This window comes from Cuculus canorus, chromosome 12 (assembly GCF_017976375.1).
Source record: "Cuculus canorus isolate bCucCan1 chromosome 12, bCucCan1.pri, whole genome shotgun sequence".
Taxonomy (NCBI): Eukaryota; Metazoa; Chordata; class Aves; order Cuculiformes; family Cuculidae; genus Cuculus; species Cuculus canorus.
Window position 1 is genome coordinate 20,573,677 of NC_071412.1, and position 18,415 is coordinate 20,592,091.

The window sequence follows — 18,415 nt, forward strand, 5'->3', positions numbered from 1 at the left end:
GGTCATTCTCTAGAGGGTTTGTTTTAACCAGCTGGTTGTTGGAGACACTTGAAATAAGTGCTTTCTGTACACTTTTTAAGGACAATCTGGTTTTAGTCAGAGTAGCACTCTGAAAAATAAGGAATGTTTAAATATTCATATTCTGAAAGACAGATTTTGTAGCATTCCAAGCTGCAAAATTTTAAGCTGATCTTTGTTGTTTCCCTTACTTGTTCCCTGTATTGAGCTAACAGATAAAAAGGGAATTTGTGAAGAGAGTGCAGTCACATTACAGTTTTTTTATCATTCCCTTTAGGCAATGACTGAGATAATTAAAATTAAAGCCATTCTTTGCTAAAAATAGATTTTGTTTTTCAATTTGAACTGCCCAGATTACTTCGATTTAAACATACTGATTTTTTTTCTGGACTGAAAGTGATCTCAGGAGAAGCTACTGGAGTGTTTTCAGAAAGCTAAGTCCATATCTTTCTGCTCTTTGCATGACCTTGCTCAGCTGCTAGTTAATATTTATGATGTGGCATTCCAGGTTGATGGAAGTTGGATGCTTTACCCTCCCAAAGGAGCCTGAGTAGTCGGGTACCAGCCCAAATGTAGATAGTAAGGTTAAGACATTCTGTTGTTACAGTTTACTGAACAATGGGCGATGTGGGACATGGGCAGCATTCAATAGAATGGAGCTGCCTTAGTCCTGCCAAAACACAGGTTGTGAAGAACAGATGCTGTAACTGGCTTACATTGACTATTATTTTTCACAGATGTGACTATTTTCCTCTGCCCTCTTAATATTAAACTATGAAAGTGCAAAACTCTTCACCTACCTCTCAGAATGCTATGAACCTTTCTTTTAAATGAGCTTCTGTTTGTGTTCCAAGGTGTCATGGAGTAACATGATAAACACATCTCTGAATGTGCTATAGCTGTTAACACTCATGGGAACCTTTTTAATTAGGGGAAAAAATAAACACTGTATGCAATGAATACCTTCGGAAAAGCTCTGAATGTCTTCTTTCACTGCTTGGGAATGTTAATAATACAAGAATCTGTTGTGATTGTATGCACCACCAACTCCCTCTTATATTAAAACATAAACTTTCAATTGGATCCTAAAGTTCAGTAGTTGCGGTGAGGTTCAAAAACGGATAGTTTTGAATTGAATAGTTGAAAGGCTTTTGGCAGTCGGTACAGCCTAATGTCAAAGGAGGAGTGGTTAAGCTCTGAGCTTACGAAGGGCATGGATTTTGGTTACTTGAACACTCAAAAGAAACAACGCGGCACTACAGCCATCTCAGCTGTTCGTTGAGGTATGTAATAAATTGATGCCGTGAAAAGCCAGACTCAAATACTTGATGCCAATTTCTTGATTAAATAAGGTGTTCTTCAGTGTGACATCAGGCATGGAGGGGAAGAATCCAGGTAATGACCATTACCATTCACAAGGGGCACAGACAGTCAAAGCACACACAGCCAGCATTTCCCTTTCTTTCTAACTGCAGCATTGTTAAAAGCCCTTAGTTAAGCAAAAGTATCCGGGCACAGGCTAGTGAAACATTATCATTCAAGCTAATCCTACATTTTTAGCACTAAAATCACAAAATCTATACATAATATTCAGATGTATAATAGGCTAGCAACTTGCAACAGATTGTTTCTTCCTTCAATATAATAAAATATATATAAGTGTATAGTTACATACATATTATATATACATTATTATATACTAATATATAAAATGTATATATATTAGACATACATTATATACTATATATACTAATGTATTAAACATATATATTTATATTACTATATACTTTATATATTCTAATATATATAAATATTTATATAGCCTTAAAGGCTCTTGGGCAGCATTTGCTGGGTGACTGACAGCCCTTATAGTATATACTTATAGTACATGCTACATATCATTATATACTTTTTATATATATATTATATCTTGATGAACAGCTGAGATGGCTGTAGTGCCGTCTTTAGGTTTACTATATATGATAGAAATTAAATGTATTATATATATAGAACGTATTATATATATACTATAGTATATATACACTATATATAATGTACATTGTATATGTATTATATGATGTATTATAGTACAATATATAGTACAATATATAATGTAAAATATACAATTATATAACGCATAACGTAATACTATATATAATACTCTATCATACATATAATTCTATATAATGCATTATATTTTTAATATATAATGACAATATGATTAACATAATATGTGCAATATGATAGATAATGTTTTATATAGTTCGTTATCTATCCTCTGCTATACAAACTGCAATGGGTTATGCCCACGCTCCCCTCACCCCGCCGCATCCGCTCCGCTGTCCCCGCCCTGCGGTTCCGGTTCCGGTCCGGGGGCGGCGGCCCCGCCCCTTCCGGCGGGCGCTGCGGGTGAGTCCGGGCCGAGGGGTGCGAGCGGCGGCGCGCGGGGGGCGCGTCCCGGGCCGGGCGAGCCGCAGGGGCCGCGCCTGGGGCAGCTTCGGGGCTGCGCAGCGCGGGGGCGGCCGGGCGGGCTGGGGCAGGAGAGAGTCCCGCTGACACGGCTGTGGATCAGCCTCCGGGGAATCTCGTGCGGGTCCTGTTCCTCTCCAGGACTCCTTTTGATGCTGTTCCTTCCCGGCAGTGCCGCCCCGCGCTCGGTGGGAGCTGCCCCAGCCCTGCCTGCCCTTGGCTCTGCGCTGGGGAGAGACACCTGCTCAGCACAGACCGCGCGGAGCACAGGGCCGTCCCACCGCCAGAGAACGAGCCCTGTCTGGGGAACACTGAATAAAAACATGCTCTGGAGGGACATTCCATCTAACTTTCAAACGAATGCAATTACTCAGATGAAACCTAACTCTACTTTAGCGTAAATCAGAAGTATTCCACTTCTGTAATAGTAACCATTTCTTCTGTTGATGTCGGGGTTTAGATTTCTTTTTTTATTTAATTTCTCTTTTTTTTTTTAAATGAGAGCGAGGCCATAGCTGGCGTCCCGAGCTGTGGATGATCCCCAGCCCATCCCAGTAAACCATGGCATACCAGCTGTACAGGAACACCACGCTGGGGAACAGCCTGCAGGAGAGTCTGGATGAGCTCATACAGGTGTGTGTGAGGCTGGGGTCTCAAGAGGTTAAAACTGCTTTTTGGATGTTGTCTTGGGGTGTTTAGGGCCAGTGTTTAGAAAACTAATTAGAATTAAGTTACAGATGTTGCATTCATGTGGGAAATCTTGTTCTTAATGTTCTAGGTGAAGGAAAAAGTTGTATAGAAGTGGCATAAGCCCTGTTGCATGGCTCAGTAAAGGAACCACCAGGTTAATCTGGAACACTGTAATTGATTTTCTGCTCTTCTGGCTGTTCCCGGTGGATATTTATCAGAAGAATTTTTGTGTGGCAGAAAATGTCATGTTAGCACATTGCTGCTTCTCTCAGAGTTAAAATGGGAGAAAGGAAGCGAACACAGAAACGTAGCACTTCTGTAAATTGTTCTTGTAGAGATCTGCTTCGTGTGAACTTTGTTTTGAAGTTTTTAATTTTTACTGCACTTTTGAGTTTACTTTGAAACAACTCAAAACTTTCTTCTTTTAAACTACTTTAGTCACAACAAATCACGCCTCAGCTGGCCCTTCAGGTGCTACTTCAGTTTGATAAAGCTATAAATTCGGCACTGGCACAACGAGTCAGGAACAGAGTCAATTTCAGGGTAAGATAACAATATCTGAAAACTCCTCGTGAGGTATAGTAAATAAGCATTGATCCAGAAAGTCCTTAAAAGCTGTGTGCCCTCAGAAAAAACTTATAAAGGTTCATTTTGACTCTGAAATAATGACTGTTTACATGTATGTACTGTATGCAATTGTAAGGCTTGTTATCTTATTCTCCTAGGGCGTTGGGTTTTTTTGTAAGGAATGCAAGTATCAGAAACGGCTTTTGTGGGAGGATGAAAACAGGGGAAGAGGGAAATGCCTTGATGGGCAGCATTGCCATCATCAGTGTCTTGCAGATGGGGAGGGAGACTTTTGCGTCTTTTAGTCGTACCTAGGGGAAGTGAGATGAGGCCAGATTTTCAGCCACATCTATAATGTGAGGAAAGACTAGAGAGTTGTAGATCTACACTTACACAAGTCACTGGATCATTTTGTAGCTATTTTCTCTAAGTATCATAGAAAAATAAGTTGTTGGGGTTTTTTTCCCAGCCAGCCAGCAAATTGTTAAATGTCAGCTTGACTGCAATTTTGAGAGGAAAAAATCTCACAGCTGTTCTGCTAACTTATGTCCCAATGCTCCTTCTGCAGTCTCTGCGGAACAGAGTATTAATGAAGTGAGCTCTTTAGATTTTTAAACCATACAGATATGTTAAGAAGAGCATACCTTCTTTTCTCTAACATGCTTTGCTTGCTCTGTGTATGTAACACGGTGTAGAAAACTGTTCAGAATGTCTTTAGTGGATTAAATTAAAGAAACTTGCTTGGAGCTTATGTTCTAGACTGTCGGTTCAAAATATGTGAAGATAAAGGCCAGAAGGTTACATGTCAGCATCCTCAGTAATGCATCAAATGCGAGGGATACCCTTTCATGTCACATTGGTTAGTTTTGTTATGTTTTTTATTTAAACAGTTCCAGAATTCACATCTTATGGTCGCTGCTGTAACTGATTTTTCTTATGGTTCATGTTTTAAGAAGTCATTTCTGATACTGATCTTTCATGCACCTTAGAAAAGTTATAAAACTTCGTAGCATACCTGTGAAGCTTCCCCTTGGTTAGACTATAACGTCACTATGTGGTCTTGAAAATTTCAGCCACTGGAGGGCATTTAAACTATGGTTTTCCTCAGAATTAGTTGCTGGTGAAGTTTGTATGCATTCAGGTTCAGAGGTGGCTTTATGACAAATGTAGTTCTAGAAGGCGTGTAGTTCAGTAGATAATAAACATTTTCTGATACTTCTGGAAGGCATCCTATAGAAAATGTCTCATCTTTTTCAGGGGTCTCTGAATACGTACAGGTTCTGTGACAACGTATGGACGTTTGTACTGAATGATGTTGAATTTAGGGAGGTCACTGAACTTGTGAAAGTGGATAAAGTGAAAATTGTAGCATGTGATGGAAAAAGTAAGTATGGAATGTGATGTAAATAAGCAGAGACTTGTTCATTTATAGAGAGCTTTCACCAAATCTCTGATTAAAGCTAGTTTGATTGCGTTATTCAGACAAAAGGAGGGCTCTGCGCTCTTTTACATATGATGAGAAATTAAACAAATACAAACTAAATGCTTCCTTAACTTGTAAGCACTGAAATAGGAATGTGTTAGAGACAGCTGTATACCTGTTGTTGGGAATCACATACTACTAGAGCGATAAGAAAGTCAAAAGTAATCTTAATTGAGTTTCTGTGTAGTGATTTTTTGAACAGCACCATGTGTTATTGTATTCAAGGAGTGCTTCACCAGTCTGACCACACAGTGGCCTAAGAAAACTCTCTAAGCAACTGTTTGCTGGATTTGATAGTAGAGAACCCGAGCACATGAAAAGCATATGCTAGCATTTGCAGTCATATTATAATATTTATACATTGCTCAACCGGCTACTGTATGTGCACTGTTTGTGGGTATTTATGTTCCATATCTGCTTTGCTAGATTACTTTTGTCAAGGTTCCTTGGAATTCCTCACTGGAAAAAGTCATTTAGTGACTTACGTGGCAAGCTGGTTTATACACTTTAAAACCATCAGTGTGGCAGAAACCACCAAAGATGTGTAAAACGGTGTTTTTCATCCCAAGGGAATCATGCTAAAAGCAAGAACTGAGAATGGAAAAAGCTTTATCTAAATACACCTGGGACCTCTGAAACACGTTCTTAGTGGCATCCTGATCCCAGCATGATTGCAGGGGTCACTTCAAGTTGTAGTTTTAAAGAGCTGACAGAATTCATTGTTTGCTCAACTTCAGATATTAGCCAAGCATATAATCTTACTCTATTTATTTTCTGTGTGCTTATTATAGCTAGTAGAGGAACCTTTAGTTTCTAAGTATTATTTGTTTTCACACTTGATAAAGTATGCAGATAAGATTTAAAGAACTAGGTGACTTGAAGTTGCTATTAACATTACAGCCTTTTTTCCACACAAGAAATTGACTTGATAAAGGAATGTAGTAAACAATTACTTGTCTTTCTCCTTACCCAAGTTATTGGGTTTTTTTCTGTATCTCTAAGTACAAGAAAGCAGTAATGGTAGTAAGACCAGAAATTGCACAGGTGTTAATTGATGCTCCTGACAAAAGTTCAGAACAGAATTGTTATCAGTTGTTTTATGAAGATCGTGCTCATTCCTGCATGTATTTCAAAATTCGTAATGAGCAATAGCCCACACTCTGTAGGAGCTTAAGCTCTCTTCAGCAGATGGTGTAATTTAGGTGGATGTGCCTGTGGCTGCCTGCAATGAAGTGTTTGTGTTTCACTACAAGTTAGAGCAACGCTGCTTGTATTTCTAACGCCTCAATAGCAAGTGATGTGTGGGCACAACTGTGAAGTTTTGTGCTGGTTCTTCATTGTTGCTAACTGAAGTGAAACAGCACAGGGGTTCGTGCATCACCTCTGATAGCAGTGGAGGGGATTGGGTAAGTACAGAACATGCTCTAAAATGCTTGGGGAATGCTTTTGAGCTTGGGGAAAGTATAGAGGACAGTATTGGTTGTCTTGAATTTATACTCAACTGTAGTCCAGGGCATTTATTACTCAGGCTTTATTTTTTTCTTTCCTAGACACTGGTTCCAATACTGCGGAATGAATAGAACTGTGGTTTATCTGCAATATTTTCTGTTAATATGCAGCACTTTCTGGAAAGAAGCATGGAAAGGGACTGTGTTTGTATGTAATTCTTGTGATGCAGATGCGAGTTAATCCAATCTAGACAGCATCACAGAATGGCAGTGGAAGAAATACCTGTAGCATTTCTTCGGTTCACCTTCTAGAGCATGAATACTATGTTACTTTTTTTTTTTTAAATTTACAACAGATACTGTTGCCTTTTTTGTTCAAAATAATTTCTGTAATAAACTTTTATTTAAAAAGTTGTGAATGAGTGATCATTGGAAAACTTTGTTTAAAAAGAAGAATATAATACGTTCTTTCCTATGGTTACACTTATGAGCACTGCAAGAAATGGCTGTTTCAGAATGATGGAGGAGGACATCAACAAAAACTTAGCAGCTCATGCTGGCCAGTATATTTGTCCGTTTGTCACTGCATCTTTCTATTGATGAATTTGTCTGTTTGGTACTCTGCCAATAATAAATAACAAAATTTGTCCCTACCTCCAACTCTTTGTGCTCTCTTCCTGTTTCTGGATAGGAACTCCTCACTCTCTGGTTCTGTTGTGTTTGAGCAGTTGTACTATAGCACTCCCAGGCTTTGTGCTTCCTTAGCTGTTAACTGAAAGGAAAAGAAACACTTAACTGAAAAAGAAAATTATATAATGAGTATGTATTCTAAAAAAAAACTACAAATGAAAGGAGAAATAATTTTGTTGACAAAGATGCCTGCTACTTAGTAATCAGGGAATTTCAAATCCATGGGAGCAGGAACCACAAATTACGTTAATAAATTGGAACAACTTTACTGACTTGTTTAAAAATGAAGCAACAGTCCCATTCAAGCCCTAGATGTGGTTCTTTGGAAGGAGAAAGTGATGGGACACTTCATGTGCTAATGCATAACATTAATGCCTTGAATTGTATACCCTACTTATCTGATGGTTCCTAGTTGGTATGGAAACTGAGATTTGAATGTTGCTTTGAATATTGCCTGGCCTTGTAAGGAAGCTTGGAAAAGGAGCCGGACATTCTGAAGTGAATTTAAATGTGCTGTACCCAAGCCTTACTGCAAATGCTTAAATGATGCTGGTGCTATTGTTATTTAGCCTGAGTTCAGTGAGTGGCAAAAGGCCACACAGATGAAAATACATTAAATGTTATGGATGCTTCTGAACTGTCTCCTTCATGACAGTGCAGTGCTAGGCAATGCAGGTATCTGATATTTTTGCATCTGCGGGATGTTTCAAGGACAAGAAATTCTAATCTAGATGCATACAGACTACCAAGTTTATCAAAGTACACAAAGAATACTTGAACTTCTGTCATCAATCCTATTCTTTGCTCTTGTGGCCTGTTGAAAGCCAAAGGGCAATCTGTACATATACAACAGAGAAGTATTTGGCAGCCTTGTTCCTTGCTCAGTTACCTTACGGTGCAGAAGCTCCAGGTACCACTTCTTCAGTGTTTATTTGTTCAGTGAATATACTGGTGAGAACTGCAAAAGTTAGTGTTGGGTTTTTTGTATGTGAAGAAACAACAAGAATAAGGGTTCCTTTATGGTTTCTAAAGCTTCTAAAGTAAGCATCACAGGTCTGGTTTTTTTTTAATACTCTGTTCCTAGCTTACCTCTAGTTTCTATCTTTTTTTTTTTCCTGTTGTTTCTAAATTATCTTTTTTTTATTAAACTCCCCATTCAGCATAAGGTATTTGGCCTGTTAATTCTGCTGTCTCTTTAGAAAACAGCTCTTGAGGCTTACTGAGGTATAAGTAGTTCTTGGGGATAACATTTTTTATGTCTTCCATATGTTTCTGGAGGAATTAATTCCTGAAGAGCTCGCAGCTGTCAACACAAACTCTGACACTAGGCTGGCAGCACACATTCTATTTGGCTCAAACCATGTTTCTGGGACGGTGTTTGGATCTGCTACTTCTGTGGAGGCTGTTTGCAAACAAGAAGGTAAGGGGGGTTGGCTGCTAATATTATTCTTGCTTTTTATTGTTTTATTCTCCAAAACTTTCTTGCCATTTGCTATCTTTTGTGTTTGAATTTCAGCTACTCCCTCCACGTTCATTTGATTAACGTGCTTTGCGGCCTTGCAAAATCTGTTGAACTTAGACGTAAAACTGTTAACTGTGCCTTTTTTATACTAAGCTATTTTAATATCCAGTGGAAGGCAATCCATCTCACTTTCTATAGCATCAGCATACTCGCTGCTGCCTATTTGGTCCTTCCTTGCCTGGAGTGTTATGGGCCAATTCATTTATTTGGGTTTTTTTGTTGATTTTCTTCAGAATGGTCACAGTTCCAGGTATCGGCACCTTTGCACCTTGACCTGGAATGGATGTCTCTATTTAGAAAGTAACTAACTAAAAGAAAGTGAAGAAAAGGAAAGAATAAACACCAATACAGTAGTGGCTGTGGGTGCCTGCCTGTGTTTAAACAAGGCTTCCAAGAACAAGGATTTGTGAGTTCCATAACTGCGTAAACCAGGATGTTATCTGAAGTAAGCTGTTTACTCAGTCAAGGATATCTGTACCTGACTAAATGTTATCAGAGACACATAGTAAAGGAAAGTGCAGAGCAGGAAGAATTTATGATGAATTTCCAGAAGACAAGTTTAATCACCATCATTCTGTACTTTTACGCAATGACTAGGTACAGTGAGGTAGATTAGAGTTACTCAAAACACATATATTTGCTTTTAAGGATCTCAGCAGCTTAGGAGTAAGTATTTCCATTAAGGTACTAGTGACTTGGTTTTGCTTTTTTGTACTCTAAAATTTCCAGAGGGGTGAAGAAAAGAAGGCGCATGGTAAAGAGCATTCTAATTTCAATAAGATTGTATTGAGAGATGTGGACCTTTCCCTCACTGTAATTTAAAGGGTGTTAGCTTTTCTCAAAGATAAATATCATCTTCAAAATAGCTGTTATGGCTTAGTAGATAGTAAGTCAAGGATACTTTAATATTTGTTTTTCACCCTGTGCTAGAAGAAGCTGCACCCTCTAAGGAAGCGGAGAAGAGTTCACTGAGAATCTAATGTTTTATGGTCACTGCTGCTGCAGCCAGAAGGAAAAGCACACCTTAACCCTGTTCTCTAAACCAATTTTACTTATGACTACAAATACTTCACTGATATTCTGTTCCTATAGGTCACATTTCCTTCTTTCAAACCCCTCCAGGGATGGCGAGTCCCCCTCCTCCCCAGGCAGCCTCTGCCGGTGCCCGATGACCCTTCCTGTGAAAAGCTTATTCCCGATGTCCATCCTGACCCTCCCCTGGCGCAGCTTGAGGCCATTCCCCCTTGTCCTGTCCCTGTCACTGGGGAGAAGAGCCCCGCGCCCTCCTCTCCACAACCTCCTCTCAGGCAGTTGCAGAGAGCAATGAGGTCTCCCCTCAGCCTCCTCAGGGCCCTCCGCCGCTCCTCCTAAGACTTGTTCTCAGTCTTCCCAGCTTCATTGCTCTGCTCTGGACACGCTCTGGTGACATTATTTGAGGTTCAGGTGGTTAATTAATGATTGTAAACAGAAGTGTCAGAAGTAGATTTATCCCCTTACTAGACAAAGTTAACTCTGACATTTCTGACACGACTGTATTTCCAATTTAGACAGCCCGAGCTTTTACTGATGAAGCCGATGTGGGATTTAACCTGGGGCTGATCCTGCGTTCTGAAGCACCAGTGCTACTCACTGTCAGAGCTTGTCCTAAAGAAGTTTATTCTTCTTTCAGTTCTGCAAGTACGCCCTTCCTTTGCGCCCTGGGGCAGCGCAGGGCAGCAGGAGCTGCTCTGTGTCCGCCTCACAGCTGAGCCGAGGCTCTCACCCCCGACCCCGCAGGGTGAACAGGGCGGGTTTGGGGGCGCTCCCCGTGAGGGATACAGCCACCAGACACAACACGTGCCAGGAGCGGGACACCAGGCAGACCAAACAACCACCGGGGGCCCAACAGGGCCAAACAGGTGCGTGGTTTGGGCGGGAAAATAAGGGGCGGAGTTAGTGAAAAGAGCCGTCAGCAGTGCGGACCCCCGAGTCTATAAAGGGGGGAGGCGGGGGGGGGGTGAGAACATTCTCCCACCAGACTGAGCATAGGACTGAGGGGATGCCGCAGCGCCATGGGGGTAACTGTATTTATCTATCTTTCTTTTCTTTCTTTTCCTTCTTTCCATCTCTCCCCTCTCTCTGTGCATGCCTTATCACCAAATCAACAGTGTCACCTCATTTGGTCTTAATCCTGTGTCCGAGTATCCAAGCTAAGCGTACTGGTCTCTTCACGGTACCTACCACCCGCTGCCAGTTTACCACAGGGGCTCCAGGAAAGCTGGGAAGGGGCTCTTGGTCAGGGACTGAAGGGGTAGGACGAGCGGAACGTCCTCTGCTGAAAGAGGGGAGACTGAGATGAGATATCAGGAAAAAGCGTTTTTCTGTGAGGGTGGGGAGGCCCTGGCCCAGGTTGCCCAGAGCAGTGGTGGCTGCCCCATCCCTGGAGGGGTTCCAGGCCAGGTTGGATGGGGCTTGGAGCCCCTGATCCAGTGGGAGGTGTCCCTGCCCGTGGCAGGGGGTGGGACTGGATGGGCTTTGAGGTCCTTTCCAACCCCAACCATTCTACGATGCTAACTATCTTATTTCTGAGTACTCAGGCCTGTGGAATACAAAGTTCTATATTAGAGTTCAGTGATATTTTTTTATTGACATTGATAATGGTAAGGCTTTTTCTTCTTTTCTATAGCACTGCTTTGACATGTGAATGCACTCACAAATCTGGCATTTATAACGTATTTGGGAGAGGATGTGCTGCAAACATTCCTTTCTAAGAATCCTTTTGTCTTAGTCCACTTTCTGAATTTGGGAGGAGTCTTGTTCTTTCAGAAGTCACTTTTAGTAGTAGGAGAGGGTGAGTTGAAAATAAATTTGCGCAAGATATGCTTTTTTTTTTTTTGTAACCAAATAATCTGATATAAATTGTGAGTAATAAGACCAACAGAAACTCGAAATTTTCTCTGCATCAGGAGAATTGTATGTGGAAGTTTACAAGTTGTTTGTATCTCCATGTAATTACGCCAGTACATTGTTTTCATACCAATCAGTGATCTCTTTAAATCGAGAAGGCTGTGTGGGTTATGTTGTTAGGTAATTGCTGTCCTTACTGTGCCCCCAAGCTGGTTTTTTTGGTATGCTGATTTCACTTAAGGCCTTGGTATTCTATGGGTGAACTCTTTCAAATGTGGATAAATGCTTAGATTCTTTGCCTCCAGATCTAACCTGGAAAAGCATGGATTGCAATAAGTAACATGAAAAGGAAGATTATTCTGACCTTGCTAAAAGACTTACTGTGGAACAGATTTGAAGTGATGCTTTTTGTCTGTTGTCTGTCCCCGCCCCCCCCCCCCCCCCCCCCCCCCCAAATACTTTTCTCTCTCTCCATCTGTAACAGTTTTTGTCAGGGCCGTGTCTGTCAATAACACATGAAACACTGTTATTTAAGAAGTTTGTACAAGCAATACTTCATATTTCTGAGAGAAGAAATGGCTGATAAAGTTAAGTATATTAACAGAGTGAAGGGGATAAAAATCATAAAAATTACTGTTAACAAATCTGTAAATGACGTGTAAGCATATATCTTTCTTTACAGGTATGTTTGCAAAATAATAGAGAGATCCCTCTTCACTATTTCAGGCTAGGATTCCTTCCAACCCCATACACCTTTTTGCTTTTTGTAGGTGCTCAGGAGGTTCTTTGAGATATAAATCATTTAGATCTTCTTACAGACATCCCTTTCATGGATGAGTTTGGTTTCAGTGTGATTCCTTAGAACAGATAAGTATGTTTTGTTTTTTTTCTCTCCATGAATGTGCATCTTTTTTCTGTTTTCTAAGGCAAAAAGACAACAGCTTGCCATAGGCAAAACACGCTAACCTGACTCTGCCTGATTTAGTCCTTCAACTTCAAAGTATCTCGGTTCCCTAATGAATCACTGGCAGTAGTCTACCATTTTGGTAATATGCATTAATTTCAATTAAATGAAAGAGCTCCAATAAGCAAAATCAGACTGGGCACCAGTGGTTAGATGCAGTCTTCTATGTTGGGACACTTGAGTTCTTACCCTGAGTCAGCAGAGAAGCTTTGTTTGTTTTAAAAGAATGTACTGGACATGGAGATATTTGCTATTTAAAGTTGAATTTGCTGCTGAAACCATATTTACATTTTCTATGTTACTATCAGGTTATCATAAAGCTTTAATCTCTCTTGTATCAAGTGTCTGTTTACATAAGTTGGGAAAAGTTTCCCACTGGGACCAGCAATCCTATTACTTTATTTGCTCTTTTTGAATAAACAAATGCCCAGTGATGCATTCTTGCCAGTAGCTAGGGGTTTTCCCTGTAATGTATGCTGTGAAATCACCACGGCACTTCAGAAATTTGCATTTTACAACCGAGTTCATTTAAAAAGTCTTAAGAAAATTGCAACAACACACTTTTTTCAAGTCAGTTACTTCATCTTCTCATCCTATTTAAATCAGTGGTTTTAAGATCTATGAGATTGCAGCCATAACTTCCTCTAAATGAAGCCTAGTGCTATGGAATTGCTTCACATAGTCTTTGTATAACAATAATTCTCCACCACAGACTTAAAATATATAAAGGTGAAAGTGTTTATTGAACAAAATAAATACAAACAGATTTGAAGAGTTTTTTGGTAGTACAAAGACAACAGAATTAATCCCTCTGTGAAAAGTGTTGGATCCATAGAAAGTGGCTGGCTTTACTATGAGAAAGTAGGAAAAACACATGGGTGAAATACAAACATTCACAAATCTTTCTTTCAGCTTCTAGAAACCTAAGAAAACAACGTGTTGCATGATTGATTTGCTCACCTAAAAGGCAAGGTGAGCTACTGGATATGGGAATTATATTACCGAGAGTACTCCTCACAAAAAAAACCCTCTCTTTTCTGGCAAGAAGGAAAGATGAAGATGTTAGAAAAATGTAGTTTGCACACCATTGATTTCATAAGCATCCCTCACCCTGTGTTACAGATAGAAAGTGGGGTGCAGAGGGGTTAACTGGATTAAATGGTGTAACAGGAGCAGCCAGATGTTAAGCTGCGCAGCACAGCAGGTGCCAGGAGCGGATAGCCTGCCAGGTGCTTCGCAGAAAAAGCAAACTCATTCTAGTTTTGGCTCGATTGTAGCAGCATGTGGAGTTACTGTGGTCCAGTAACCCAGCCCTCCCTGTCATCTGCAAAAACCCACCTCTGCAAACAGTCCGGAGGGGGGGGTAAAAATCCACTGCCTCCGTTTAGTTAAGAGAGCCTCTCAGAGTTACCTGGGGCGCAAGCAGTGGAGGAGAGGAGGCAGGACAGGGGGGGCTGAGCCCCACCACACTGACCCCAGTCCCTTGGAGAGACCCTTCCCCAATGTGGGTCCTCAGTCCCTCCTGCTGTCCCTGGGGTGCTGGAGGGAGGAAGGTGCTGGCTGCCCCTCACAGTCCCCAGCCATAGAGGGCCATATGGCGCAGGTGCTCCTCCAGACACTGGATGGCAACATCGTCTACCTCGGGATCAAACTTGTTGGCCAAGAAGTGGTGTTGCTGGAGCATCCATTGCAGGTCGCCTGCCCCGTAGATGCAGACGGAGCGCTGGTGGCGGCCGGTGCAGGGCGGGTAGGGCGCACCTTTGCTGGTGTCGCCCTCCTGGTACTGCCACTTGACCAGGCGTGCCAGGGCGTTCATGTCCGACAGCTCGTACTTGGCATTCTGGGGTGTGGCACCTGGCACGCCAGGAATGCGGTTGAGGGTGGCCCAAACGTGCTCGTCAGGGCTGTAGGTGTCCTTGGACCACTCCAAGAACTGCTGTACCGTGGGGTCTTTGAAGACGTGCTGCACGAAGGCCCGCGTCACCACTATGTACGCGTTGCCCGTGAACATGGGGGACCGGAGGGGTGGCGGCCGTTTGACCGTGGCTGTCCTGAAGATTGAATTCCCCACGGTGTAGTGGTAGTGCCAGCGCTTCTGCTTTAAGGCTGAGGGCTTCTCTGACTCCAGGCTGTTCCGCCCGTGCAGCAACTTCAGGGCTTGGACGATCTCGGCGTTGGTCTTGATGGGGAAATCGGTGCCACAGGTGTTGAGGAGGTAGCGCCACGGCACAGGACTCTGCAACAGGTCCTTCATACAGTTGAGGTCGGCCTGCAGCCGCGACCACGAGGCGTAGACTACCTTCTCCAGGCGGCTGGCCACGAAGACATTGGGGAAGCAGGCGGCGATGGCTCGCACGGCCTCCTGGAAGTCGGTCGGCGACTTGCGGTCAACGTGGATGCAGTAGACGTTTTGCGGTGCGTAGACGGACCGCAGGAGCCGCTCGAACATCTCGATCTTGTTGTGGATGACCATGGAGTAGGCGATGGGGAACTCTGCCTCCTCCCTGCTCAGCGGGAACTCGACGAACCTCCGCGTCTCCTTGAAGCTCCCGCAGTCCTTCGTCATGTTGAGGTAGTGGCGGGGCGTCAAATGGGCCCTTCTCGTGGCCACCTCCAGGCTGCTGAGCCGCGCCTCCCGCAGGCTCTGCGCGTCCCCCCGCACGACGCCCGAGCAGTTGACGCCGGGGCGCGCGCCGAGCTCCAGCGCCCGGAACAGCCGCTCGCGGCAGCGCGGGTCGGCGGCGGCGCCTGCGGGGGCGGCCGGGCACGCCCAGGGCTCCCTGCTGAGCGCCAGCCCCGCCGCCAGCAGTAGCGAGCCCAGCAGCGAGCCCAGCGCCGCCAGGCAGCGCCGCCGCCGCCGCGGCCCCGCGCAGCCCATCGCCTCCAGCGCCGGCCGCACCGCAGGTGAGCGGGAGCGCGGGGAAAGGGAGGCTCCTCCCTCCCCGCCCTCCGTTTTATCAGCGCCGGAGGTTCGGTTTGATCAGCCCTGGAGGTGTTCTTATCGCCCGGACATCTGTTGAATAGGAAGTGTTTTGTTTTATCCCTCTCCGGTGCTCAGCTCGAGGAGAAGTCCCCTGGAATGCAACCGCGCGTAACACGCTTGTTAAAAAGACTTTGCTGGGTGGCTGGGATCTAACCTGCTTTTCATAGAATTAGAGAGTCACCGGGTTGGAAAACACTCTCAGATCGCTGAGCCCAACTGTACCTGTCAGCCACTGAACCGTATCTTTAGGAACAACAGTAAGAAAGAATTTCTACCCTGCCTAAGTACAATCAATATTTCTTCATATGAAAGAATCACTAGGTTTGAAAAGACCTTTGAGATCATTGAGCCCAACCACGCCTGTTTGCCACTAAACCCTATCCTTAAGAGCAACAGTAAGATTGAATTTGTATCCTGCCTAAGTACAATCAATATTCCTTTATAAGGTTCAAATATCAGAAATTCAGTAGGTTGGAAAAGACCTCTGAGATGAAGCCCAACCATACCTGTCTGCTGCTGAACCATACCCCTAAACATCTCATCTCCTGTCTTTTAAACCCCTCCAGGGATGGCGACTCCCCCTCCTCCCCAGGCAGCCTCTGCTGGTGTCTGATGACCCTTCCTGTGAAAAACTTATTCCTGATGTACAATCTGACCCTCCTCTGGTGCAGCTTGAGGCCGTTCCCCCTTGTCCTGTCTCCTGTCACTTGGGAGAAGAGGCCAGTACCCACCTCACTCCACCCTCCTTTCAGGCAGTTGTAGGCAGTGATGAGGTCTCCCCTCAGCCTCCTCTCTCCAGGATGATCCAGTGCTCGGATCATCGCAACTTGCAGGTCAGGGAGTGACGGCAATAGTGCGCAATCCAGAAGCCCAGCTGCATCGTGCTGCCTTCTGACTGTTAGTGAAGGGTTATTGCGAGTGGTGGTGAGGTACAGGGCAAAGTGCAGTCTGCTTTTACAGAGAAAGCAAAGGGACGTGGTTTACAAATGATGTGTCATAAAATGTTTTACGCAGTTTGCAAATGACGTGCCTCAAAAATTCCCTTAAAGAAAAGACAGGGAATATCAGTGGAGTGTCCCCTGAGCTCCTATGTCCTGAGCTCCTATATGCACTTCTTGGCTCAGCATTACTTAAAAGAAAAAGAGGGATAACTGTAAGTGACTAAAAATATGCCTTGTGCCATGATGAACAAAATTATGTCCCCTAGGTTTTGCAGTCATCCTAAACCACTTTGTGGTTTGACCCAAACATGATATTTGGTTCCATGTTTGTAAAAAAAGGCTGGTTTTAACAGTTTCGATGATGACTTAAAATTTCTTTGATGGGTTTTCTAAGATGCAAACAAAGGTGTATTTATTTTAACTTCTTTTTTTTTTTTTTTTCCTCCAGATGAATCAGGGAGCTCACAGAACTACAGCTGGACTGAGGGCAGTTGGTGTAAGTGTAGTTCTGTGTGAGTTCTAGGAAACAACAGCAGTTACTTCCCCATTTTAAAACCCGAGATTATTTGTTGAATTATTAGCTTTACCCAATTTAGTACATTATTGTCTAAGACATCTGTGGTCCAGAAGTTCTGATGGGCACTATGAAAAGCGATGCTGTGATATATATAGTATATATATATATAGTATGTGGATTCAGCTGTGCCAAGTACCAAAGTGAATGTGCTTGGGAGAATCGTAGGGGAAAAAAGGCATAGGGAAGCCCAATACTGAGTAAGGAAAGAAATTATTTAGAGTGAATTTGTCAACATTGTGTAAATTTAATCACAGGTTCATCCATGTGAAATTTCTCTGGAATAAGTTTGTCACTCGGCATTAACATCTTGAACTTATTCAGTGCAAGAAACTTGAAGCTTTTGAAGGTTCCCTTGGTTAGCAGCGTGGCTGTAGGACCGTGCATCGTCTACTCTGTAGTACACGGCTCTTCAGATGTAGGCTCTTATCTCAAGTTAAAAATAGCACAGCAAACCCAAGTAGTGTGAAGCACTTATGGCGGTACTGACTGAAATATCTTCCTTGCTTACTTTCAGGGTGAATTTTTAGAACTGTGTGACATGTAAACGTCCAACTGAACACTTGGCTGCAAATCTGAAAAATCTTTGTAATGGTTATTGGTTGATCACTAAGTTAATCGCGCTATACGGTACTGAGCAGCCCTTTCTGAATTACTTTTTTTGGGTTTGTCACACCAGTTTTTCCTGTGCTTTGGTGCTATTCTTTATGCATTCTCTTAAGAGCACATGGGCAACACAGGTAAACATTTGCTTTATTCTCTACTAAGCATGTTGGCTGCATAACCACAGCAGATAAGCCGTTGTTACGATTCCAAACTTTACTTTCTGTGAAGCTTGGTGTCTAACTTGTCTGATATAAATAGTATGTGTTACAGACAAGAGATATACACGTAAAAAACTTCATGAGGAGGAATTTGTACCCTTAGTCGCAGTTTTGATAAGCAGTTCATATTACAGTTATGTAAGAGGATACAGATGCTAACATTTAACTGTACAGAAAGTTGTTTTTTTTCTTCTGTTGCAGATTCATAATGAAATAATATAATGATGAAAAAATCCTGTTTAAAAGTGTAAAACAACTGTCCCACGGGAAGGATACTGCAGTACAAGCACTGTCTACAGGGTAACCAGCAGCTACTTGATTACTTACCTTAATGATCAATAGCCTGGAGATATGAC

At 42.8% G+C, this 18,415-nt stretch overlaps 2 protein-coding genes across 3 annotated transcripts; one reads left to right on the forward strand and one right to left on the reverse strand.

The window, feature by feature from the left end:
• The first annotated feature begins 2,366 nt into the window (after positions 1–2,366).
• Positions 2,367–7,088, forward strand: GTF2A2 (general transcription factor IIA subunit 2). Of its 2 annotated transcripts, XM_054077364.1 has the most exons (5): positions 2,367–2,427; positions 2,990–3,120; positions 3,616–3,720; positions 5,002–5,128; positions 6,778–7,088. In XM_054077364.1, the coding sequence occupies exons 2-5, from the start codon at positions 3,049–3,051 to the stop codon at positions 6,801–6,803; spliced, it is 330 nt and encodes a 109-aa protein (XP_053933339.1). In that variant the 5' UTR covers positions 2,367–2,427; positions 2,990–3,048; the 3' UTR covers positions 6,804–7,088. The 2 variants fall into 2 exon arrangements, with proteins under 2 accessions (XP_053933339.1, XP_009553619.1); XM_009555324.2 differs by lacking the exon at positions 2,367–2,427 and having other exon boundaries at positions 2,452–3,120.
• A 6,481-nt stretch (positions 7,089–13,569) lies between these two features.
• On the reverse strand, positions 13,570–16,577 carry GCNT3 (glucosaminyl (N-acetyl) transferase 3, mucin type). The gene is made up of 2 exons (XM_054077455.1): positions 16,452–16,577; positions 13,570–15,811 (listed from the first exon to the last, which is right to left on the reverse strand). Exon 2 carries the CDS (start codon positions 15,613–15,615, stop codon positions 14,305–14,307), a length of 1,311 nt encoding a protein of 436 aa, XP_053933430.1. The 5' UTR covers positions 15,616–15,811; positions 16,452–16,577; the 3' UTR covers positions 13,570–14,304.
• Positions 16,578–18,415: the final 1,838 nt, after the last annotated feature.